The sequence below is a fragment of the Syngnathus typhle genome, linkage group LG11 (genome assembly GCF_033458585.1).
Source record: "Syngnathus typhle isolate RoL2023-S1 ecotype Sweden linkage group LG11, RoL_Styp_1.0, whole genome shotgun sequence".
NCBI lineage: Eukaryota > Metazoa > Chordata > Actinopteri > Syngnathiformes > Syngnathidae > Syngnathus > Syngnathus typhle.
In genome coordinates this window covers 4,653,903-4,679,229 of record NC_083748.1, presented here as the reverse complement: position 1 = coordinate 4,679,229, position 25,327 = coordinate 4,653,903, and the positions used below count along the sequence as shown (strand labels likewise).

Here is a 25,327-nt window from a genome sequence, read left to right as displayed (position 1 = left end):
TGGACATGTTGGACTAGTCGCTGTGAGTGTGTGCGCGCGTGTGTGAGTGAGTGGAGGAGGAGGGGGCTCAACCAACTATGTGGATGAGGGCGCGCTGCGCATCGCTACGCCCCTGCTCGCTCCAAGTCAGACGGCTCCTTCTCCTCGCGTCTTCTCGTCTGCTGGCTGCCTCTCTTTCAGCACCAATCCTTTAAGGACAGCAGCGCACACCCCCTTTCGCCGTCCTTCCATCTATCCCTCCTTCTTCTTCTTCCATCCATCCGTCCATCCTCCACCCTCGGGATCATTACTGCAGCGAGCGGATCGAATGCGAAAATTTCCACTCAAGACGCACAAATAAAGTGCAAGGAATTACTTCTTGGGATTTATTTTCATCAGGAAGACTTAATAGTCAACTGTAAGTATCGCACTGTTTTTCTTAATAATTTTCTGTGCTCGTTCTTTTATTTTCATAATAACCAATAAATATCCTACGAATTTTTAAATCACCTGTTTTGTAGAAAAGGACTGTTATGTCGAGTATAGAGATCTCAAAACACAGATATAAATGTGAGCCCTTCGAAGAGGAAAAGATTCAACACTCGTGCGTAATTGCGCGCACTCACCCGCTCGTGCGTTTATTTCACGGCGTAGGGCAAAAAAGAAAAACTGCTCCAAAATATGCTCCAAAATCACCGTACACTTGTATGATTTTCCGTTATTGCTCTGGATTTGATGATCTTTTTCCATGTTTGTTGTGTTTTCCGCGCGTAGATGCAGATTTATCGCTACCATAAGCGTCGCGTCTGGCTCCTAAATTGCTTTTTAGAGAACAACCTGCACATTTCTCTGTACGCAAGCGCTCGCTGCTACGCCGTGACAAGTTTATTGCGTTAATTAAGCCGTTTTTTGTTTTTTCCCCACAATTAAAGCAAAGTAACGCATTCGAATCCACGCGGAAGTGGAATATATTTCTTGAGAGTTGAATGAACATTTTACGCATTCCTCCGACAGTGACGGAGGGGACGGAGAACCTGCGTGACCCGAACCGGTGCTGCTGAAGTGGTACCCTTCCTCCTCCTCGTTCCTTCGTCGTCGACGCGAGCATGGCCACGAACGGGACCAAAGCGTCGGACGGCCACGTCCTCACGGAGACCGTGAGCGAGGCGCCGACGAACACGGCCAACGACAAACCCAAAACGCTTGTGGTGAAGGTGCAGAAGAGCAAAAAGGACTTACCCGAGCGAGAGACGTGGGGCGGGAAATTTGACTTCTTGCTCTCGTGTGTGGGATACGCAATTGGACTCGGGAACGTGTGGAGATTTCCTTATTTGTGTGGAAAGAATGGCGGAGGTAATCAGGACTCGTTTTTCATTCCAAAGGAACCAATATCGGGATTCCATTTCGCTTAAAATCCAAATGAGTAGCCGTGCGTAATTACGCAAAGGCATCCTGTGCTGAATTCGCCCATTTTTTTCTTTTTCCTTTTATACATCTGGAATATAGGCTGTTGAATGTCAATCATTTGTAGTTCCCATCATTGAACCCTCCCTCCCTTTTTTATTTTACTTCTCATTCAGGAGCCTTCTTGATTCCCTACTTTTTGACCTTGATATTTGCTGGCATGCCCCTCTTCCTTCTGGAGACGGCTCTTGGTCAGTACACGTCTATTGGGGGGCTCGGAGTGTGGAAGCTGGCACCTATGTTCAAAGGTAAGACAGAAAAAAGGAAACAGAAGCTGCTATCTTCTTCATATTTTTTTATTTTTATTTTTTTACCAAATATGATTGTAGACCAATAACATAAAATAAGAGTTGCTCATGCCGAACGTCCAAAAAGGTAATAAAGTGTATTATTCATAAAAAAGAAATAAAAAAAAAGTTTCAATACGTCTTCTAAAATGTCTCAAAAATTGTATTTCATTGAAAGTCCTGTGTGTTGTTTCAGGTGTCGGCCTGGCCGCTGCTGTTCTCTCCTTCTGGCTTAACATTTATTATATTGTCATCATTTCCTGGGCTATTTACTATCTGTACAATTCCTTCACAACAGTGAGTATCTTTTTTTAATCAAATCAACGGCAATGTAAAATCCTGACATTACTCAGGACTACCATAGGCTGCATGAGAAAAAAAAAAAAAACACACACACACACAAAAAGGTTGTAAAGGCTTAAAGGGACTATGACATTTATTGCTTCCTTTCCCACATAATTAGCGCTTTACACAAGCGATTGATAAATGCAATCTGGCGATGAGTCATCCCGTTTTTAGAGGGAAGCATGAAATCGCAATGTCTCCCCTATCCCCCAAGCCCCCAAAGACTATCATGGACTTGGCACACAGATTTGGACCCGGAGGTGGGAAAGTGGTGTTCCAAGTCAAAAGATCCTTTTTTTCTTCTCCTTCTCTCTCTCTCTCTCTCCCTCTCTCTCTCTCGCTCTCTCCAGGAACTGCCATGGCAGACTTGTGGTAATTCCTGGAACACAGAGAACTGCTACACCAACTATAGCATCGCTGATACCAGGAACCTCACTAGCGCTGTGGTGGAGTTCTGGGAGTAAGTTGGACATTAAAGTCTCGGTACAGAACAAAACATGTGAGACTTCAGCTCAGTGAGCGTTTAAAATGCTACTTTTAAATTTTGGAGAAATTCTTCTAAAAATTTTGTTATGGATAACCAAATGGGAAATTTGTAATGATAACCATAGAGCAGGAAATGGAATTTACCGCCGCGTGGTAAATGAGCTTGCTGATCACTGTATGAGCAATGTCATTCTTTAAATATCAATTACATTGATCCATGTAAAAATGGCCCAATTTGGAGTGCAACCAACAATAAATAGAAATATTTGCCTCAAAAGTCAAACTTCATGCATGATATCAGCATAGCTAGCTCATCAAAATGTTGCTCAATGGTTACCAGAAACCAAACTCAGATTTGATTTTGAAGTTTTCATGGATGACCCGAAGGTAAAACTGCATTGGTAATCATTATTCTTTTTGATGAGAAGACAATAAAATCACACACAAAGAGTTGACACCATTTTGTGTGTCCAACCTGATATATAAAAAACCTACCGCACCCGTGGAAAAAGAAACAAAGACGGAAGGCATGACTAATGAGGTGTTAATCATTTGTCACGGGCTCATCGGGAGCACCCCCACAGCAAAAAAAAAAAAGAAAAAGAAAATAGTGGCTAAGGTGAAGGTTGTTAGGGTTACGGTTAGGTGTGTTAGGGTTACGGTTAGGTTTGTTAGTGTTAAGGTTAGGGTTGTTAGTCTTAAGGAGGATGTAAGGGTTAAGGTTAGGGTTGTTAGGGTTAAGGTTAGAGTTAAGGTTAGAGTTGTGAGGGTTAAAGTTAGGGTTGTTAAGGTTGGGGTTATTAGGGTTAAGTCAGGGGATGGTGTTAGGGGTTGGTATAGTAACCCTTAATTACAGAAATTTGTAAATACCAAATTTGAATCCGTACTTTCTTGGGATTTTCCATATAGAATGTAAGCTTACTACAAATCAAAATCCTCTTCCATACAGTAAAAGAGAACCTTCACTCCTTTCCCCTTGCAGACGCAACATGCACCAGCTGACCGACGGCCTGGAAAAACCTGGAGAGGTCAGGCTCCCCCTGGCCATCACTCTGGCCATCGCCTGGGTGCTGGTCTATTTCTGCATCTGGAAGGGGGTCAGCTGGACCGGCAAAGTGAGTCAGTGTCCGAGGACAAGGCACAAAGGAAGCATTTAGCTTGCATCGTTTTGCCGCAAACAAGACGCTCGATTCATTGCTCAAGGTCGCCGAGCTGTCACCGTGACACGTCGGATTATTGTGCCCGGGGGTTGGGGGGATTTGGGGGTGGAAGGGGATTACGTAACTTCACTTTACCCTTCAATTGTCCAATTTGAGACTGCGTTGGTTTAACTGTTGTGGCGTAGTGTCATAAAAAACGTTAAAGCGTATAATCGTTCTAACGCCAAATCTGCTCTACCATATGCATTACGTTGATTTTATTACCTCTCCTCCGGCGAGCACAAAAAGGGCAATTAAATTTTGCGGGGCCATTTTATATTGGTGAAATTTACAGTGAGCGGAATTTACTGAATAGTGTCGCGAACCATCTCCTTGCCCAAGAGCAAATGGTAGACTCCTGTTCCTCTATTGGTTATTCTTCTTGAACGAGAAAATGGACAAGATTTTTCACTTTTCTCTTGGATTTTAGTTTCCTTTTTCAAAGCAAGCACTGACAGCTTTACATTTACAGACGGAATTGTTTGCTGCCATCCAAGAATGAAAAATGATTGAAACCATTTAATTCAATCGTAATTTCTTGTAACAAAGAAAACAACCGAAATGGTCTAACAATGACTCTGTCCTTCTCAGGTGGTGTACTTCTCAGCCACGTACCCATACTTTATGCTGTTCATCCTCTTTTGTCGCGGCATCAGTCTGCCTGGCGCTATGGATGGAATCCTCTTTTATATCACGCCAGACTTTGAAAAACTGAAAGAGTCTGAGGTACGGGCGTCGCGCTGTTGTTTTGTTTCTGAGAATATAACATTTTGCAATGGAGTATTGCCTAATTTCACTGTCGTCAAATTTTGGTATTACTATTTATTTCCATGCTACATTTTTTCCCCACCAATTTGGGAAATTTTGCCAGAAAAAAGTTAGACTTCAACCAACAGAGTTCCATAGACACAATCAAAACACCCTAAGAAAGCTCTATATGTACGAGATTAAAGTTACGAATACTGTTTTGTCATGACTTTGTTTTCTTCACTGCGAGTCAGGTTTGGTTGGATGCTGCAACTCAGATCTTCTTTTCCTACGGACTGGGATTGGGCTCTCTGATCGCATTGGGTAGCTACAACCCCTTCAACAACAACGTATACAGGTACGGTTATTATACACTCATTTGTTGGATTTTGTGTGACTAATCACTGGTTACCGACTTAGTTTAAATATCAGGTTAAATTTTTATATTGAAAAACATTTTCAAGGGTCGATATTGGCAATAAGCAATTTATGAATTTGAAGAGATTATTGATGAGCGTCGGCACGCAGATCCCGTGCCAAAAATAAGAAAGATATGATGGATATATGAATATTTTATTCCACCCCCAATTCCTTGAGGAACAGAACTGAACTATGACTGTATTGTGTGCAGTTTTTAAAATTGTTTAATTCTTTTTGCTGTGCTGCTTTCAAACTTATTTGAACCTCGTTTGTGTTTTAACCGCACAAGTCAGCATCCCAACGTTGGTTTTGAACTGACTGTCATTTCAAAAAGAACGGGGTTCAAAATAAGCGGCCGTTCCTTTAGCACTGGATGCAAAATGGGTGCCCACCCAATTGCTCCCCGCCGCCGCCATCCTGCTCACCAATGTGTGACGGGATGATAAGGAATTGATATCGGCGTGACAATGGCCGCCTTGTGCTTTGTCTCCCCCCCGACAGAGATTCTGTCATTGTCTGCTGCATCAACTCCTTCACCAGCATGTTCGCCGGCTTTGTCATCTTCTCCATTGTGGGATTCATGGCCAACGTGACAAAGAGACCCATTGCTGATGTGGCAGCCTCAGGTAATTGCAATCAATGTTGACGCTCGATGGCGACAATCAGCAAAGGCAACAGACACTCGGAGCCGTGCAAATAATTAGCTCTTGAATTCGCTAGATGTGTTATTCTTTGAGTCAGAAAGGGGAAAATTGTCTCTGGGTTTTGATTTCTGGGTTAATTAGGAAAAAAAGAAAATTGCGCAGTGATTTTGCAAATCTTCCCATCCTTTGTAAATCCTCAAGTCGAGTTTGACATTCAGCACCCCCAAGGACGCTTTGGACTTATTGTTAGCTTCCACTTTCTTACTTATTTTAGTTTTTATTATCTTGCCTTATAGTTGCAGCACTTTAATTACACTTAAGCCGAAACAACTTTTAAACAAATCATTCTGAAGTAAAACCCGACAATGTTCAATGTTTGTTTGAAGGACCTGGTCTGGCATTTTTGGCTTATCCCGAGGCTGTCACCCAGCTGCCAATCTCCCCTCTGTGGGCCATCCTCTTCTTCTCCATGCTACTGATGTTGGGAATCGACAGCCAGGTACTGTCAGAACCTTAAGTGACCATTACAAAAGAGTTAACATGAAAAAGAATTGACTGTGCTACTCCTCCAGTTCTGCACCGTGGAAGGTTTCATCACCGCACTGGTAGACGAGTTCCCTCACGTTCTACGGAAGCGGCGTGAGATTTTCATCGCCATCGTCTGCCTCGTCTCTTACATCATTGGACTGTCCAACATCACCCAGGTATTAAACACAGCAATCTGGGTATTCTCTGGCAAGTAGTCCAGGCTGACTCTTTTCCAAAGTCAACTGAAATGCGCAACATCAAGTCGGAAAGGAAAAGTAGGGCACAGGCGCCAAAGGAAACCATGCTGAACAAAAGCTTCCAAGGAATTTATGAGCAATCGAGTCCAGTTGAGATGGACCTTCTAAGGACATCGTTGCAGAGATGTCGTGTCCTTACCAACGAGACATCGCTCTCTCGATGTCATTCCACTCGGATGGCCTGCTACTTGCCCGCACAACCTAATTGCCTTCGTTTATGTTACGATTCCATTCCTGCCCCCTCCCTCATCAACATCCTCTTGCGTCCTATTCTGCAGGGTGGCCTGTATGTGTTTAAGCTCTTTGACTACTACTCAGCCAGCGGGATGTGTCTTCTGTTCCTCGTTTTCTTCGAGTGCACCTCCATTTCATGGTTCTATGGTGAGGCCTACTTTTAATAAGGGGAACATTTTATTTAGGGAGATTTTGAGGTGATCACAATGGTTTAATGTTTTGCAGGAGCGAATAAGTTCTACGACAATATTGAGGAAATGATCGGTCACCGTCCTTGTATGTGGTGGAAGGCCTGCTGGGTTGTATTCACACCGCTCATTGTGGGGGTACGTACAAACAGCCAAAGCCTCAAAAGAGTCATGACTACGCTAATTATTTATCTACTCTTTTGCAATTAATTATTCTATGTCATGACCGGTGTGCTTCACGCAAATATGACTTTACTAAAGCACTTGCATAGGCTAATGGTACACTCCGATGAGTTCAGATTTCTGTACACCGTAAACCAAACACAATCTTTATTAAAGTTACATTTTTAACATGTATTATATTTATTTTATATGGCACAGTGTAACGTGCTACAAAACTTGCTTTTGCCGTACCTGGCATTATGCGCTACCAAGATAGCTAGTGCATAATGGTATGTAATGCTAAATCTTCTTTTGAAACACTTTCATTCAAATAATTTGTCAAAAGTATTTCAACATGACTGACAGGTGTGTTTTGTAGATTTTCCAAACCGGTGTGTGCCATTTTGAGGGCTTTACCTTCTTCAAACCAAGTTTTGGTTCTTGAGCTTCCTGCAGATTCTTCAAAAGGCAGTTTAACTTTGCAACTTGAAAAATCAATTATCACAATAAAACAGACCTCTATGTTGGATAGAAGTGGCCATTTTGGTGTTGTTTTGACCAACTACAGGTGTCCTTCAGAGACAAACTTGAGATTTAAAAGTTCTTCAATTGCATTTCGTATGTGTGAGGATGCGGACGATGACATTCGTACCCCGGTGTCTCATTTGCAGGGTGTGTTCCTGTTCAGTGCGGTACAGATGGTACCCCTCACCTTGGGTGACTATGTGTTCCCAGCCTGGGGCCAGGGTGTCGGCTGGTTAATGGCGCTCTCCTCCATGGTCCTCATCCCTGGCTACATGGGCTACATGTTCCTGACACTCAAAGGCACTTACAAAGAGGTAACGCTCCGTCTGGCTTTTGTCTCTTTTTCGTGTGTTGTTCACACTGGGGTGGGGCTTTGGGGGCGAGAAACGCTGCTTATCTAATAATTGCAGCGTGAGCCATGAAATTAAAAGTGAAACATTCAAAATGCTTGAGGCAAATAGTATTGAGGCTTACACAGTGAAGATACTTGGCTCTATTTAGTTGATGATCAAAGCAATATGTTACCGGGAAAAGAAAAATCCATTTTGTAATAAGACTGTGAAATAAAATGGAGAAAAAGCACTGGAGCGCTGTGAATACGTTTCGGATACACCGTAATGCTATACTTAGCGTTTTAAGTGCATTACAATGCAAACTTTGACTGACCTAGCTTCCCCCCTCACACACACATACATTTTGAGAATCTAAAAAATACCGCCCGAGCTAGAGTTTAGACTCTTCACACGCTATATTGAAGTGCCACAGCTTTGCATAATGCGATTTAGTGTATTAACACAACACTATTGCAATAAGCAAACGTGGGCATGTGGCGTGAAGATGGGATAAGTGCCACGAGAAGCCGAGCATAAGATAAAAGCATTTGTAAAATGAGTTCTGTGCAACCATTTGAAATGAGTGTCGATTGTATGCAGATGATTGAACTGCAGTTTTAGGCATGTCACCATTCAAACTGCAGTTGATATTTTTGGGGCATATCATCACAGACATTAGGATGTGCATTGGGAGCTCCAATGTATAAGCTCTTTTTGGTGGCGGAGTTTGACATTCAGTAGCGTAGCAGGAAATGGACGCTAATTACAGAGGCTGTCGGCGGCGACGTGCAGGTGTCGGGAGGCGCAGTGGCAGCTGATTGTCTTAATTGTAGCAATCAAATGGCACATTACAGCTCACAAGTGCTGCACACTAAATTCAGATGGGGCCATGGAGCCTCTCGTCATGCGGCTTTACTTAAATGGTGCTGATGATGAGAAGGATGATGATGGTTTGGGATTTCAAGGATGAGTTTGGCGTATGTACCAGGAATCTAATAGGGATGGATCAAATAAGATGGTTCGATGGTACACATGAAGAAGGATAGATGGATGTGACTAAATGAAAGGATTCAAACAAATCAAGACTGTTTTCTTCCATTGTGTCATCGTCCTGCCTCGGCAGCGTCTGAGGATGATGATCAAACCGGTGGTCCTGGTGAAGGCTCAGGAAAACGGTCCGGAGCAACAGACGGAAAGTCAGAACCCCGCCACTGAGGAGGCGTACATCTAGAACCTCGCGAGCTTCTCTCTTGTCTCAGCGGTTCTCCGTCGGGCTCCAAACACGCCCCAAGAGAAGCGGAATCAAGGTTGGGAACGACCACCAGACGTCTACGTCTGCTTTCATTCACCTACCTCCCGGGGACACGTGAGACCAACCTGACCGCATTTATTGTTATTATTGTAATTATGAAATCTCTTTTCTTTTTTTATTTTCTTGTTGTATCATACGGAGGAAACTACCCAGCCAACGTGTTGTGTACTTATAAAGTTCATTATGCAAAAAAAAAACATTTTAACAAGAGAAATATAAGTTAGAAAGTAAAACTACATTAAAAGATATTGTTTTACATTTTGAAGGCCCGCATTGATAGTTTAGACGACAATAACTGTACAAAGACAATACAATAAAATACAATAATACTTTATTTATATAGCGCATTTCATAACAGCCAAAGCTGTAACAAAGCGCTTCACATATACATTTACAACTATCGGGTTCAATGCATTTTTGCTTGTAAAATAAGTAAATACATAAACTAGAGGCCATGTTTTAGGTGAGAAATTAAATGGAAATATATGGACGTGGAATGCGAATGGGGCCAAATATAATAGATCCAGACTATTTCATTTCAACTGTTTACCAGCCGTGTCTGGGGGCTTATACGTTCAAAAAGCACAAGTGCAGTTTGTAGTACGAGTTTGAAACCTATGACAAAAAAAAAGATTAAGAATAAAAAAAGATATATATACTTCAGTAGAATATCTAGCAAAAACTGTCATCACTGTTGACAGTTTTGTCTTGTTTTTCTGAAGAACAATAACTATGTACAGTGTGTTGTTGGAATCCTTTCTTTTTGAAGAATAACTTTGAGGTAGTTTTGTATATTTGAGACAGAGAAGGACCAAACAAGCACACACATCGGTTCGATTATTACAGGTACACTTGCAAACTTACTAACAGCATGTGATCACCCCTTAGCAGACTGTCAATCATGGCAACATCCCGTCGTGTACTATAATCCTACGAGCATCCCGTGTGAACGCGTATTCGAACAATAAGCTTAAATGACAGAGAAGCTATGACCGATTATAGCATAGGTTTCTATGACAACCAGTACAGTAACTATACAGTATTTAGTAACTGACTCCTCAGGAACAAAGGTGGATGTGACCAAATGCTCCCGGATAAGGTACACTGAAGCAGTAATATAAGTATATATTATAAATTAAAAAGATGTCTACCGTAGCTCCTCAACTAAATTGCCACATATGAGGGAGAAATGTTTATTAGCAGAGAGGCCTTTATTCAAACAAATATATTTTTCCCAGTAATATGAAAATGATAGATGAGAATTTAATTTATATCAATACTATTAAACAGCTCAAATCAGGGCAAAGACTGGGTGGAATTAATAAATTCTTATAACAACATTGTAGCGTAGCCAACATTATGGCGTGACTATTAGTCAGTTAAAAGACGGCGTCTCAGTATAAAAGAACTATCATAGTCCGCTCCAATGTTAGTTGTCGTTAAAGACCCCATCTGAAGTTAACATGAGATTTGATTGTTATCTCGGTAGATGCTGCTGATTTGGTTAGCAACAGAGATCAAATGGCACAGCGTGAACAACAGAGTCGACTGAAATAATTATAATTCAAGTGCACCTCGGAAAAGTCGGTGTCGGATCAATAGACTTTCGGACAATAATAATAATTACCCTTTTTTTCCCAATGGGAAATTTCCCAATTTGTCTTGCGACGTCAAATAGAGGAATGACCACATATTTGAGGAAGTTACTATTTCGTTTTCTTTAGGCTTCTGAGAGACTGTTTACGTGTTTCAGTAGGTATTGCTGTTTTGGTTAGCAACAAAGTTCAAATAGGTTTAGCTCATTTTTTAATGTCCGCGTATTTGAGGAAGATGATTATTTATCTCAAGTGGGCATTTGTTGTACGGCCACTGTTTGAGGAAATACACGGTCATTAAAATTTCTCCTTCTCTAAAAACGTTTAAACTGGGATCTTTGGACAACAAATCCAAATCTGATGTGTGTATGTGTGTGTGCACACATTTATGCGTGTGTGCGTTTTCTTTGTGCACATCATTTCTCATAATGATAAATGACGATCAAGGTTGGAATCTGTCTAAATACTGGCGAGTCCTTTTCGTAGGCTAAAGGAAAACCTATTATTACATATCAAGTTTGCACGGCAATAGGAATAAATGATAGCTTGTCTTATCTTATTACTGTAAAGAAAGAGAATTAAAAAATGAATAAATATTGATGATAATATTTGCTTCTGTGGCAGCTAAATGCGACAGGAATCAGGTTGAATCCGTCCCGTTAGGTCTCTTTTATTTATGTATTTTCTTTCCAAGTACGTAAATGAAAATGACGACGAAGGATTCGATGCATTTTTTTTTGTACAAAGTGACTATCTGCAGTTTTCTCTCTTGAATGATGTTGTAAACTGGACTGTGTAATACATGTATCTGTGAATGTCCGTACAACCTGACTTTTTTTTTTGTTTCTTTATTTCTGTCGATCCAATGTGGACGCAAAAAAAAAAGGAAAAGAAAAAGAAAGTGTATTATTTTCTGTTTTCCGCAATGATATTCTCGGAAAGACTAAAGCACATCTTTCTCTCTCTTCGCTGTACAAACGATCATAACAGAATAGCGTAATAATGCTGATGATAATGTCATAGAAATGTCTAGTCAGAGAATATTGTTTTGTATATTTTTAGCTGTTTCTTGGGCCTGATGTAAAATATTATATGTAAAAAAAATATATATATAATAAATGTCTTTAGATGTGTTCTATGAAAAAGCATGATGCAATATATGTTATCTGCAAAAAAAATAAATAAAGACCTATAGATTATAATGGCTGTGTTGTGTTATTGGACTGCATGGACCGAGGAACCGAAGTAATTTGACAGTCAGGCAATAACCTTTGGAGACTTTTAACCTTTGCACAGCATCCATCCAACTATCTAGTTTAACACGACATAGGTCAAGGAGATGCTCGAGCCAACTAGTGGTACAAAACATTTTTTAAAATAAAAATTCTCCAACTGATTCAAAAAAAAAAAAATCCATGTTTAGTGGAAACTGGCTTGATAGATTTGCAGAAGTGTGAACGTAAAAATGACCTCCTGAAGGGAAGACTGAGTCAAGTAGCCAGAGGACCTGCATGGCTGTGTGATCTTTTGACATCACTCTTCACACCACGTCTTCCATCGTGGCAAACATACAAATAAATGTTTGCCTCCGAGACATCCCCCCGACATGACCTAGTTTGTTTGGACAACGCTGATACATTCCGACTGTGCTCACACTGATGCGCATGGACAGAGCAAGCACGGCTGGAGAGCTTGATGCCTGAGTAACTGAGATTTCAGGTGACTGTCTTATAACAAATACACTGCAGATGGCAATATATGTTTCACTTGAGTCAGAATGTATTACAAAGCGGTAAAGTTTATACCAGGGCTCTCCAAGGACAGCGTTACCCTTGAATGACCAGAGAGTCGGACAGTTTGGGTGAATAATATACGGCGACGGTCCTCAAACATGGTTTCTTGAGACTTTATCGTGTGTCCTTTCAGAATTGACAACCACTTCAAATGATATGATGTAAAATCTCACTAGACTTTATTTTACTTTTTAGTACTGTATGTGATTTTGCAATCTCTATGAGCTACAGCAGAGAGACATATAAAAGTAACAGATGTCCTTCTGCTCTCAATACATTTAGCTCAAACTTTCAAAATCCAACCCCTCCCCAATTACCACTGGTGTTACACAGGGTTCCGCCCTTGGGCCTCTTCTATTCATCGTTTACTGCCAACCTTTTGTAAATGAAAGACTTGTATTAACATTTGAGTTTGTCTTCACTGACGTCACCAACTGGTTAGCTTCCAGATTATCACTTTATCTGCATGTTGTGCTTTTAAGTTGACGTCATTTGTTTGACTCGTGTGACAGGTCATGTTAAAGAATTTTAGTCGTCTTCCATCTTGCATCTATGTTTGTACATGTACACAATTCAGAAATCACTGGTGCACATTATTAGAAAACAGAGCTTTGTAGCAATTTAATATATCGCGTGTGTGTGTCTGTGCACGCTCACACATGCATGAGATGCATCTGCGTTTTCCTGTGCGTAAATATTTGTGCGTGTGTGTTTGCTTATTTGGGCATGTGGCGGTGCACAAGTGTGACTTGCATCGATGACACAGACATGAGGGAAGTTGCTCTGACATCTCTAGTCTAGCAGAGGTAGAACGGCGCGTCACAAGTTAGCTCCGGGGCGACCCCCCCTTCCCCCACCCATGCTCAACGACTCCAGCCTGCTCCCTGTTTGCATGCATGCTCTCCAAGCGCATCACAATCACCCAATGTAGATACATAAAATCTACTTCCAGTTCACTATTTGCGTTATGAATGACGCAGCGAGGTTATATAATTTCCCTTGCATTTGGTTAAAGGGCTACAAATGCGAGGCGATTTAGGATGCGGGGAGGTCGATGGTGACATTTTTTTGTTTTGCTTATGTAACTTATGAGCATTCAGGACCCCTCTAACTTGTCTCACTGTCAAAAATAGAGGTCCAATAGAGGTCCATTGCTCTCCCCAGTGCTCCAAAGTATCAGTATTATCGGCCTCTTAGGTAACAGACATATTATGATGTGCTTTTGTATGCTTTGGATAATCGGCATTTCCTTTTCATAGAAAGATATAAGGTAGCTTTATGTGTAGGTAGGTAGATTGGTAAATAACTTGGTAGACAGCTAATCCTTGATGTGGTATGCATTGAATCATGAGAAATGATTCTCCATAGATAAATGATATTATAGGTAGGTAGCTAGTTAGCTAAGAAGTTGGGTAGGCAGGCAGGCAGATGACACATTGCCATAAACTTTGGCTCACCTCTCCATTGATAGATGTCTTTACTCCACCATTGAATTTGATTTCCAGCTGTTGCAAATCTGGCAGCTCATGCACGGGGAGGAAAGTCAGCAAAGGTGGCGTAAATAACACAAACTAAAATCCAAACACCGAATCTAAACACTAGGAACAAACAGGTGGAAAACACACATCCATGAGCGTTGATTGTGACAACTTGGCAAGGAAATTGGGCAAACACAGGCCCCATTGTAAATAACACCCAGGTGTATAGACAAACGTGCATGGAGGAAGTGACTACATAATAAAACAGGAAACAAAACAAGCACGGTGCTGAAAGAAGACACTTGACAGCCACTAAGGAGTATTTGGTAGAACACTACGGACACAATACAGACATGCCATATTTGCAGCAATCCTGATGCCCAAAACAAGGTTCATAAAGGTACGTTCGACTCAACCTTTGACAAACTTGATCCCAACCATTCCGCTCAAACGGTTTTGGGACAAAACTGGAGATGAAGAACCAGGACCCCTCTTAGGTTGAACAGCAGGAACCATTTGATCATTACCCGAAGCATTTTGAGTGGTGGGAGATTCTGGATTCTCTCCAGATTCTATCATGGATGGGTGGAAAATAGTCCCATGGCCCCTGCTGTTCCCACAAAACCAGTCCAGCTGTTCCATTTGAACGCTAGGTTGCAGCTTCCCCAAGCAAGCTGTGATGCAATAGGTTTGAGCACCCCTGTACAAGGTGGCAAGGCGGCCTGTAATAGACAGTTCTCTGGTAGCATATCTGCTCCCTGCAGACTGACAGACAGACGGAGGAGAGCAAGCGAGAAAAGCATGAAATGCCCTTATCACTGTCTGCCATATGATGATGGGATGAGCTGACAAAGCTCTAATGAAGTGCTTTAATTGCCTGCTTGGCAAAGCCTGTCCACACACACACACACACGGCTGTCAGATAACATGTTACTGACAAGCAACCATTAGGCCGTTATTCAAAAATTGACACTTTTTCCCTTAAAATGTCAGGAGAACATGGAGATGAGACGCACGATTGACGACACAAACAACGCTGAGCAACTAATGAAGAATTAGTCTTCATCACCGGGACATAAATGAACAACTGCTACCATTCCAGTCCATTGAAGATGTTCATTCTATTTAACCTCCATTTACTTCCTCCTCAATGTCACATTTGATTCAATAATTGCTTTTTATCGTGTTACTGTCTTTCAAAAGGTTGCACACACAATATGGACTCAGTGTATATCCCGACCAAGCTAAACATGTTACGTAATCTCAGACATCCCAAAAGTGAAGTTAAGTTCTTGTGGGGTACATTCAGTTTGGAGTTTATGCGGATGATTTGAGATGGTTCCCAAAAGGCTTACACTAAACAAGCAAGCGGAATTCCCGTTTAGCGGAAAAAACAACAGCGGACTCTGTCTTCTGAGATGGCTTCTCTGACATATACACACAGATGGAAAGTGTTATGATCTGCCAACACAAATTATTACCAGAGTGACCTTTCAATGCTCTTTCTGATTCCACGGTTTTCCCTCCTCTTTAGTTGGTCCCCAGTGCCTCTTCTCTTCTTGAAGGTTGGGTGACTGATTGCCATGAGGGGCAGGGACAGGCAGGCTGGGTGCACAATCAATGAACCCACCCAGTGTTTGCAGAGTCTGGGGGCTTTTTGCTATGCCACATTTATCACCAAATGTAGTAGGGCCACTGGCGATGCTGTGCATTTCAAACCTCAAGACATGAACCTCCATTTTCTCCTAAACCCCAACCAGCACCTCGATCTTTGCAAGTTCTACCGTCATGCTTCGGAGATAGCACAAAACGTGCCGTTTCTACAACCAACAATTCATAGACAAGTGCATGTAGCTGCACAAATTACATCACCTAAAATGAAGTTTATAGTACCTCATTGGTGCCTTGCAAATGTGTTTAATAGAAATAGGCCAAAATATTGAAGCAGAATATGCCTGGAGGGCCAAATGTGGCTTCTTTAATCAAGCCCATTTGATTTTACATCAACTGACATTAATTTAGCTGTTAGCTGTTATTTTTTCCGAAATTAATTCATCAAAATGTGTTTATTCATTCGTGTGCAATAAGTGTTTCTCAGAACTGTAAAAACGCTAACGTAAGAAACTGTCTCTTGTCAAGTCAACTCTTACTTGCGTATTCTTGCAAACACATTTGTTAGTTTCGGGTCACCCTTTTCATCCTAAACGCATTTCCCCCAATGAAAACAAAACATCTCATTCCAATGATTCACGACTGCGGTTCCCAAAATATATTTTAGCAATAAATTCGAAAAAAAAAAAAAAATGCTATGACGCTTCAAGTCATTGCTCCACAACATAACATTGAAGCAATGATGCATCATATGTCAACACCCTTCAAACTAGCTCTCTTGCCACCCCCCTTCTTGAATACAGCTTATGCACTGAAGAAGAAATGTGATGTCATGCCTGTCTGCCCTCGGCCATCAAGTCCGATGACACGCACGCACACACAGACACACACACATGGACTAACATTATTTACAGTATAATTACTTCCAAGACACTTCCTGTGTGAGCCCATCACTCAATATTATCTGGAGACTGAGGCATGTAGCTCATATATAAATATGATCTATATGATGCGGGTGGAAAAAATCTTTTCGTTCCATAACAAGGCCACACAAATGACATCATCTATTATCTCACAAAAAAAGGAAAAGACCGTTTTTTTCCATGTATAATGCGCAAAATTTAACTAATGTATTGTCCTAAAATCTGGGGTGCGCATTATACATGGGTACCAAAAAAAATCTCTATATATATATATATATATATTTTTTTTAATCTGGATATGATACGGAGGCCGCCATTACAGATGCGCTTTCTTCTCTGCTGTTCACTTCAAACACGCTCCATACGAACACAATGCTCTCGTATCAGACACTTGCTCGATCACCTGCTCGTTTGCTGTCACAATGTATCCTACACAAATCCGAAACATTTCTTCGCTATCGAGTTTGCTAGCGCATGCGCAGTGAAACTGACAGGCAGAATAACATCCGGTTGTTCCCAAAGATGATCTTTTTCAGAAATAATTTTACGTTTACGGACTTAAGTAGGAGTCAAAATTTGGGTGCGTATTATACATGGGTACAGGCTTTTTTCCACCATCAACATGACATTTTTAAGGTGCGTATTATACATGGGGGCGCATTATACATGGAAAAAAACGGTAAACGTTTTGAAATTTGGCCATTCTTTACAAGAAATGAAGCTGAAATAGCCTTTTTTTTTCTTTCATCATATCTATTTGCACTGAAATTCAAATTATTGTGCCAAGATTTACTATAATATGCCAGATACTGATGCTGTTGCGGTTTCTATGCAAATCCTGTTGATGGCCGCCTGATAGCTCCTCTACGCCTCTTCTCTCTTTTCTCATAATCCGAGCTAGCCAAGCAGAACACGCTAGTGCCTTTCGCTTTGTGCTTCCATTTTAAATTTGCCCGCGGATGGTTTTAGGGCTGGGAGGGCGTTGTAAGAGGAATGGGAAGTAATTAGTAGGATGTTTTTGAGAGGCGCTTGCAGATTAACATGAGTTCCACCGCTTGACTTGATGGTGGACTGCCATTTGCACACCTCCTGTGGTCGCCTCATGTCAGCACAGATGTTCTTCGACACTCTCTTGGCAGTGGAGCGCACACCTCCTCCGCCAAGGAAGATCAATCCCTAAGATTGCTCCTGCTTTTGCCAAAATGTTCTCATTTAGAAAGATAGTCCGTAAATTTGACGCATCAGCACTGGTTTCAAATTTGAGAGCAATCAGACAAGATTTGGTCGACCAATAATAGACATTGGGTTTGACAGTATATGTATCCTACAATACAGTTTTCGGTACATTGTTAGTACATTTTCCCCTCAATGATTTTTTTTACTTTTCAGCAAAAACTTAATTTTGTAGTGTACTGAAGAATGTAAATTATTTCAAATTAAACCTAATCTAAACACAACACTTTTCCCTGCTAAATTTAGTTACATTAAAAAAAAAACTGCATTTTAATTAGCAGTGCTTTGAAGCTAGATTCAGTTCCAATTTACAACTGTGAGACAAGCACACACAGAGCGTTAATGCAAAGTAAATCGATAATCTGCGCTTCATAAATGCGTATTGTCCGGACATGACTATTTTCAATAAGCAGGCCTAGCAAGCTTTTCATACTGCAAAGTGAAACTACCATTGATGGCTGAACTTTCCCCCCCAAAAAACTGGCAGTTTGATTGCAGTCATACTATATGAAGTGTGTGACAGAACCAAACCGGAGCGGATATGCTTGGAGGCGAAATGACAGAGACAGATTACAGATTAAGTGTGCCACCTCCAGTCTTTAACTCTCCTCCCGGCTCTCTTTTCTCATGGTAAATGGCTTCCCCCACACACCCCTCACCCCCTTTATTTTTTTTTCTACATTTTGGGAGAAAGTAGTGGGAAACAGTGAGCCAGGCCGGAGTGTGCAGAGCAGGACCAGACTGTTAATGGTAGCCTGTGAATTCAGAGAGGGTGCTGCCGGTTTACCATTTGAATGACGGAGAGGCTTGGGAAGATTCGGGCGAGTTACAGGGGCACAAAGAGACGCTTCAGAGGACGCACTTTGCTTCTCTTCCACATGTCTAAATATTTGCCGCCAGGGGATACAAATGTAGAGTCATTAGTCCATAAGAAGATAAATGCAAGGTGGCTGCCGTGTTCTACCAGTCCATCATCAAAAATTCTCCAATTCAGAATGCCTATCAAATATTTCAGACAGAAAATGTACATTTTCATATAAAATATGTGTATGCATATCTTCTGTGTCTTTATTTTTGTCGATAATTCGGATAATCTTGCTTTCCTGGAATTGGGTCCTCCATCTCTTCCCTTCAACTACGATGCAAACCATGTTTGGTGCACATATTTTTATTTGGTGGTGGCTGCAAACTCTTATGCAGCAGCACCAATTCTAAGATAATCCAGCATTTAAGTGCTTGCTGATTCTATGATCATGCAGCCAACTTTTTTTCTTCCAGCAAGGTTCTCAGCCCATCCAACCTCCAAGCTATCAATTCAATTTACACAAACTGCTCTGTGTAATATGTGGCGACAGGCTCACAAATGAGGCAATGAAGCCTTCTAAACTACTTCAGAGACCAAGCACCCGGCATTAAAATACACTTATTTACGCCTGCAATGGCTCTTGCTCCATGCACGCCACCAAAGTGTAAGTCCTCCGTTCAGGACAGTCTTCACACTTCCCTACGGGTATTGTCCAACCCTTGAAGCCCAAACTCACGATAACCTCAATACCTCCTGCCCTGAGGATTCCAGTTGTGATGTTTTGGGTTACTCGCTGAAGTGTATTCTAGCTAGTTCCAGTGTTTCTACTTGATTGAGCTAACTTGTCCGTTACCATAACTTCCTGATTGCTGATGACATTTGGAGAACATATTTTTGGGAAGCTTTGTAAGATGCAAGGAGAGCCTGATCTGAATAACGTTAGAAGCAGTGCATCTGCAAGTGGCGCAGACAAGTTTGTCAAATCCTTTCGACAACACGTACGTTTATTTGCTCACGGCATGTTACCAAAAAAAAAACATCCCATCTTGCCACAGCCAGGATGAGACAATGGCACATTAGCCAGAGTAAACAGCGATGTGGCACTGACAAATGTCGTTTTTACTAAGCGGGAAGCATTGTGTGTTAAACGCCTTCTTTTGTATCTGGGCCAAGTCCGGAGAAGGCAGAAGAAGAAAAAAAAAAGAAGTCAGAGTGATGTAGACGGACAGAAAGGGGGGAAGTAAGCCGTGGGCTAAAAAAACATTGCAAGACGTTCCATGACAACCGAGAAAAGGGGATCCAGTCCGCCCCGTGTCCTTATTAGGGACGTCACGTGCTACATCGTGGTGACTAGGTGCAGCTGCGTAATGACCTATGGCTTCGTTCTCATGCTCGACAAACGGTACGAGAGACAGAAAGAGTCGCATTGACATTACGCAACGCCGGGAAAAATATACAGCACACACGCAGCCTCCTCTGTGTAACTTTAAATCAACCTTGACAGCCTCAAGCCTACAGGCGTGTTTGTGCCCGACACAATGTAGAAATGTTCCAAGCCAATTATGCACATAATAAAAAGACAAAACAAAGCCAGGGGTTTTAATTTAGCAGAACAATTAGACAACGATAACTTCGCGCGACGCTTATTCCTCCCAGATGCGCAATGTCACCGAGTCGAGGCCCGGCCCGGAGAGTCCGTGTCGGCCATTTCAAATCAAATTCACGGAGGAATAAACAGGACTTCAGTATGAAGGCGCGCCTCAAGTAAGCGCGCATTCATGCGGCACGCGGAATAGGTCACATGGTCCCGAGACGCATGCAAATGACAGCGTACAGTTTCAAAAAAAGAAAAATACTTTTCTATTCATCTTTATGGAGGATGCTGAGATTATCATAGATTTGCATTCATTTTGCATAATATTCATATTGGTGATGGGAATGAACAATACTGTCGCTGCACTAGTTTCTTTCATATGAATGAGCATCATTATGAAAATGAATTTATTTCCCGAAAAAAAAAGAAGGTATTTTTTTTCTTGGGAAAGTCCTTTTTTTCATGGGGAAAAAGTTGTATATTTTGTTGAAAACAGACAAAATTGTTTGGAAAAAAATCCTGAAAGTCCACTTATATCTTGACAAGTATTTTTAAATAAATATATTAATTAAAAATATCATATTCATTTTTAATTGAAAGTAATATAATCTTTTAAGAGTAAAATGCAGATAATAAATGTTCCTTTTTTAAATAACCATTTAAAGGCTAAAATTGCAAAATACAAAAAATCTGCAAAATAAGTTATAGTGCTGTAAAAATAATTTTAAAAAAAATAATAATAATACGATTAATGTATTTTTCCCTTATAATACAATTACTGTTTTCAAATCTGCAAAATGTAAATCCTTGTAAAACTTTATCCTCAAAAATAGATTTTTACTATCATGAGATTCTAACAGAGGGACATTCCATATCATTTTCAAGCCATTTGCCCAAGATTCTGCAGTTTGTGTCCATCAGTATAGCAGGAAAATTTGCCATAAAGTCCCAAGAAGTGACAAATGTCTTTTGGCCAATCAGCAGGCTGCATCACATCTCAACTGTTTTAAGTCAAGTCCTTCAACAGGGTGCCTTCAACAGTGCCAAACAAGGCCTGCCCCTCGTGCAGGTGCCCCAAGCAGACTCTTTCTTCAAAATAGTGATTGTCCGGTCTGCATCTTTGGAGAGTGGCTTAGCTTACGTGATGCTGACAGTCTCTGTGTCACTGTGTCAGAGTTTTTGAGGTTCTCGGGGCTCTCTGTGAGCTGAAGCATATAATAAAGCAAAAACAGCTGGCAGCGGCGAGTATTTGAAAAGAAAAGCACAGATTCTATTCAGTCTTGAGCATTTAGTGCATTTCATAGAGCAGCATGCACCACAGGGGGAAGGATGCCGGAGGAATGAATCCATGCCCCCTTTCGTAAAGTTAGTGAATGCCCTGAGTGGCGATAAGAGAAAAGCACAAGGCCGGGCAGCGTCGGAAACTGATGATCCATGATGCCTTTATGCCGCGCCGGGTTGCTTCATAATGCCGCAGCCTTCTTCTTCCTCCTCGGTATCTGTTGAGTAACAAAATCGGACGGGCTTTCTTGAATGCGGGGAGGCTACGTCAGCTATGATCATGACCGTATCCGCTCAGCACAGGTCCAAGAGCTTTGTCGTTTTGTCCAGCTTATGTCAGCAGATCACGGGTGCACGCTGCTCCAAGTGTTTGGGAAGACATTCATCCCGTTCGCTGTATTTAAGGCCTTTAAACAAGGGGGAAGGAAAAGGATATGTATAGTTGATATAAAAGATTTACACTTTGACAAAATTCCAAGATTCCTGGAAATCACATTTCCTTAAAATACAATTTTATTCTACAAAATGACAAAATATTTCTCCCCCAATTGCTTTCTATTACCTTGGTCTTAAAAAATATATTATCATGATACATTTATTCCTTGAAAAATGTTACTTCATTCTCATAATACGATCTTTTCCATATGTATTTATGTATTTATTTATTTTAAACCAACTTAATACTCGACTGATCTTGCCTCATTAGCAGCAACAAGAATCAGCACGAAAGAATTTGGCAGGATAAAATCAATTTTATAAATAAGACTGATTGCACTGTAAAAGCGGCAAAAGTGGTCAACACATTTTGTACATGTTGCCTGCGTATATTAGCCATATTTTGCCATGGTGGCTTCCACACTTTTGTCTCATCTCCAAGTGTAAAAGCCTTTTAGCTTGGGAGGAATGCAGCAACAATGGGTCAGTGGGTCTAAAAATGTCTGCTTGCTGGGGAGGATTTCTGGAGGGGGGGGGTAGCAAATGCACATGAGATTGGAAAGCGTTTGGGATCCTTTCAGCGATGTGAAGCATGTAAAAATAGGCTGTGGCGTTATTCACTGTTGAACACAAGCGAGGGAGCGGCGACCAAGAACAAAAGACAAAGAGGCGCTTGGAGCGGAGATATGGGCAGCCAAGCAGCCCAAATGAAATGTAGTTAGGAAAGATACTGAGTCCACGTCGGGTGAGGTTACCAAAGTTTGAAAATCACCCTGCATTCTCATTTGCTGAGAGATTACCAGATAAATACAATTTTCTTTTAAATAGTTTATCATATTACAGCGCAATGGAGCAAAAAAAATTGTTCATCTAAACCTGAAAAAAATAATTGAGCACATTGGCCCTTAGGTTGGAAAAACATTGATAGTTATTCTACTTGTTCATTACCCAACTAAATTGGATTAAATGTTGCTACACAACACATAAACGCAATCGTGATGATTGTAAAAAGTGACCTCCCAACGCCTGGAGCGCAGTGACTGCTCATTTGAATGATGCTGCAGTTAACTCATTATTATGCTTTCTTTTTTTTTTTTTTTTTTGCATGCCGATGTATCTTGCAGGCACACGGGACCTTTGTTAACAAGCAGCAAGAAATTAGTGCTTATATACAAAAAGAGGGTTTTCTAAAAAAACGTTTTTGGTTGACTCATAAGAATAAAAAGTCATTTTCCTACATATTGCTTCCATTTTGAGATTTCAAGATAGCTCATATCGCATGGTTACTTTTCAGAATAGACTGGACAACTTAACCTGCTAAAGCTATTTAGACATACCACACGCCTGAAAGGTTTTGGCGCTGGGAAGCTTCAGGTGTATGATGTAATCAGCCGATTTGAATGCCAGCAACCTGAAGGCTTTTGCGTTTTTTTTTTTCCTTTCTCGATCTGTCCCACTGAATCTGATTGCAGCTCTGATACACAGGACTCTTTCCAAAGGGGTGAAGGAAGGAAGGAAGGAAGGAAGGAAGGAAGGAAGGAAGGAAGGAAGGAAGGAAGGAAGGAAGGAAGGAAGGAAGGAAGGAAGGAAGGAAGGAAGGAAGGAAGGAAGGAAGGAAGGAAGGAAGGAAGGAAGGAAGGAAGGAAGGAAGGAAATAAATAAATAAATAAATAAATAAATAAATAAATAAATAAATAAATAAATAAATAAATAAATAAATAAATAAATAAAGAGCCACATGATTTGAGACCGCTTGCAGTGGCTTGAGGTCCTCATCAAGTCTCAGACCCCAAATCAATCTTGTCATCGCTTGCCTGAGTGGATCAGCTGCAACATCCCATGTATATTAGGTTATTTGAAAACTCAAAATTGGGGAATAGTTAGTCACCTAATGAGTAATTAATAAACTGTTCAAAATAAAAATAAGAAAAAAATTAAAAATAAGTTTGTAAATACTAAGTGACACAGATCTGTCACTCAAACGCTCTGTGGACGTCGGCCCTCAAAAAACGGTACGTCCCAAAATGATCCAATTGCTTCTTCCTTCTTTAAATGTCAACTAGGGTGGTCAACCAAGCTCCTTCCCATCCTCTGTAGACCTGCCTCAAGACAGGATGGGGTCTGTTACACCTCCTAAAAGGTCAACTCTGATACTCCCTTACTACCCCTTGACTCACTCATTCGATCACACATATGTACTATTGCAGAATGCATTTTTAACTCAATTCATACGTCATGTGTGAATCGCATTCTATATTTTAATGACCCCCCCCAAAAAAAAGTCTTCGGGGACACAAGTGTGCAGTGGAGCAAAATATCCGGACAAGCCTGACTTAGGCCATGAGTCATGGTGAACGAGAACGTAGTGGGGGAACGCGACCTGCAGCGTGCAGTGTGGCTTGGCACACACTCCAACCTGGCTGTTTAACACACATTAACATCACAGATGCCCTCAGCTGGAAGCTCTAATAGATTGTTTGCGGGAGGCTGTTTTGCGTGTTGGAATTGGGCGCATGTGCGGAGCAGTTACCACGTTTGCCATCATGATGAGCAAATCTCATATTGCCTAATGGAACTATTTCTCAGTCTCCATCCGGACGTCCATTTTTTATGCTGACTTTTGGCAAAAGACGGGATACACCCTTAAAATAGTCGGTGGTCAAGCAAACAAATCCTAGATACTAAACTAGCAATATTTTACCTATGCCATTTAATGTAAATGGCTTTAATGATCATTATATATGCGCATACAGATCATTTTTATAGACTTACCTGGACTTAATTAACTTTACAATACATTTGTAAGGCAATTAATGTTGTCATATAACATGCCAACACGGCTTGAGTGTTCCCGTGTTTGTTTATCTGTTAATGATGAATATTAATTTACAGGGGTTGGGGCTTAATGAAATGAAACACGAGGTTCATTTATCTGCTGCGAGGAGATTGCTTATTGAAAAGAGGGTTGCCCTGCTGTGAAGCGTTTGGCGCGGGTAATGGTTTCATGTTAGTTTTGCATGAACTTGATCATTTTCAGTCCCCGAGGCATTCCAAAGCACTCCGTTGTCAATTGATTGAAGGGAGGAAATGTTTTTACATGTTTATTATTGCAGTTGCAGTCATGGAGTGCTGCACGCATCATTTTGAGAGCTAGTTCAAAGATTTGGATTACCTTTTTTATAGACAAAATATGATATGTGTGTGCGTTATTCAGCTCATTACCGATTGAGAGTACGCATATAATTTTGCATGTGACTATGAAGTTCTGAAATTATAAATAATGGTGTGTGTGTGTTAGTTTAGATTTTTTTTTTTTTTGGTGATATTTTTGCACACTTCCTTCCCCATTCAAGTAAGTCACTATTCTATTTCATTTTAGTTTTTTTATTTTGATGTCTTTTCTTTTTTCCGTTTAGTTATTGCTGGCCTGCCTTTCCTAGAAGACAATTTAAATACATATTTTCAATTGA

The 25,327-nt window shown here is 41.0% G+C and overlaps 1 protein-coding gene across 1 annotated transcript; it reads left to right on the top strand.

Moving 5' to 3' along the window:
* On the top strand, positions 1-11,887 carry slc6a1b (solute carrier family 6 member 1b). The gene is made up of 15 exons (XM_061291834.1): positions 1-397; positions 994-1,332; positions 1,560-1,691; positions 1,927-2,027; positions 2,426-2,535; positions 3,544-3,676; positions 4,352-4,486; positions 4,762-4,865; positions 5,429-5,553; positions 5,958-6,070; positions 6,144-6,275; positions 6,635-6,737; positions 6,816-6,916; positions 7,612-7,779; positions 8,921-11,887. Exons 2-15 carry the CDS (start codon positions 1,086-1,088, stop codon positions 9,026-9,028), a joined length of 1,812 nt encoding a protein of 603 aa, XP_061147818.1. The 5' UTR covers positions 1-397; positions 994-1,085; the 3' UTR covers positions 9,029-11,887.
* The last annotated feature ends 13,440 nt before the right edge of the window (positions 11,888-25,327 follow it).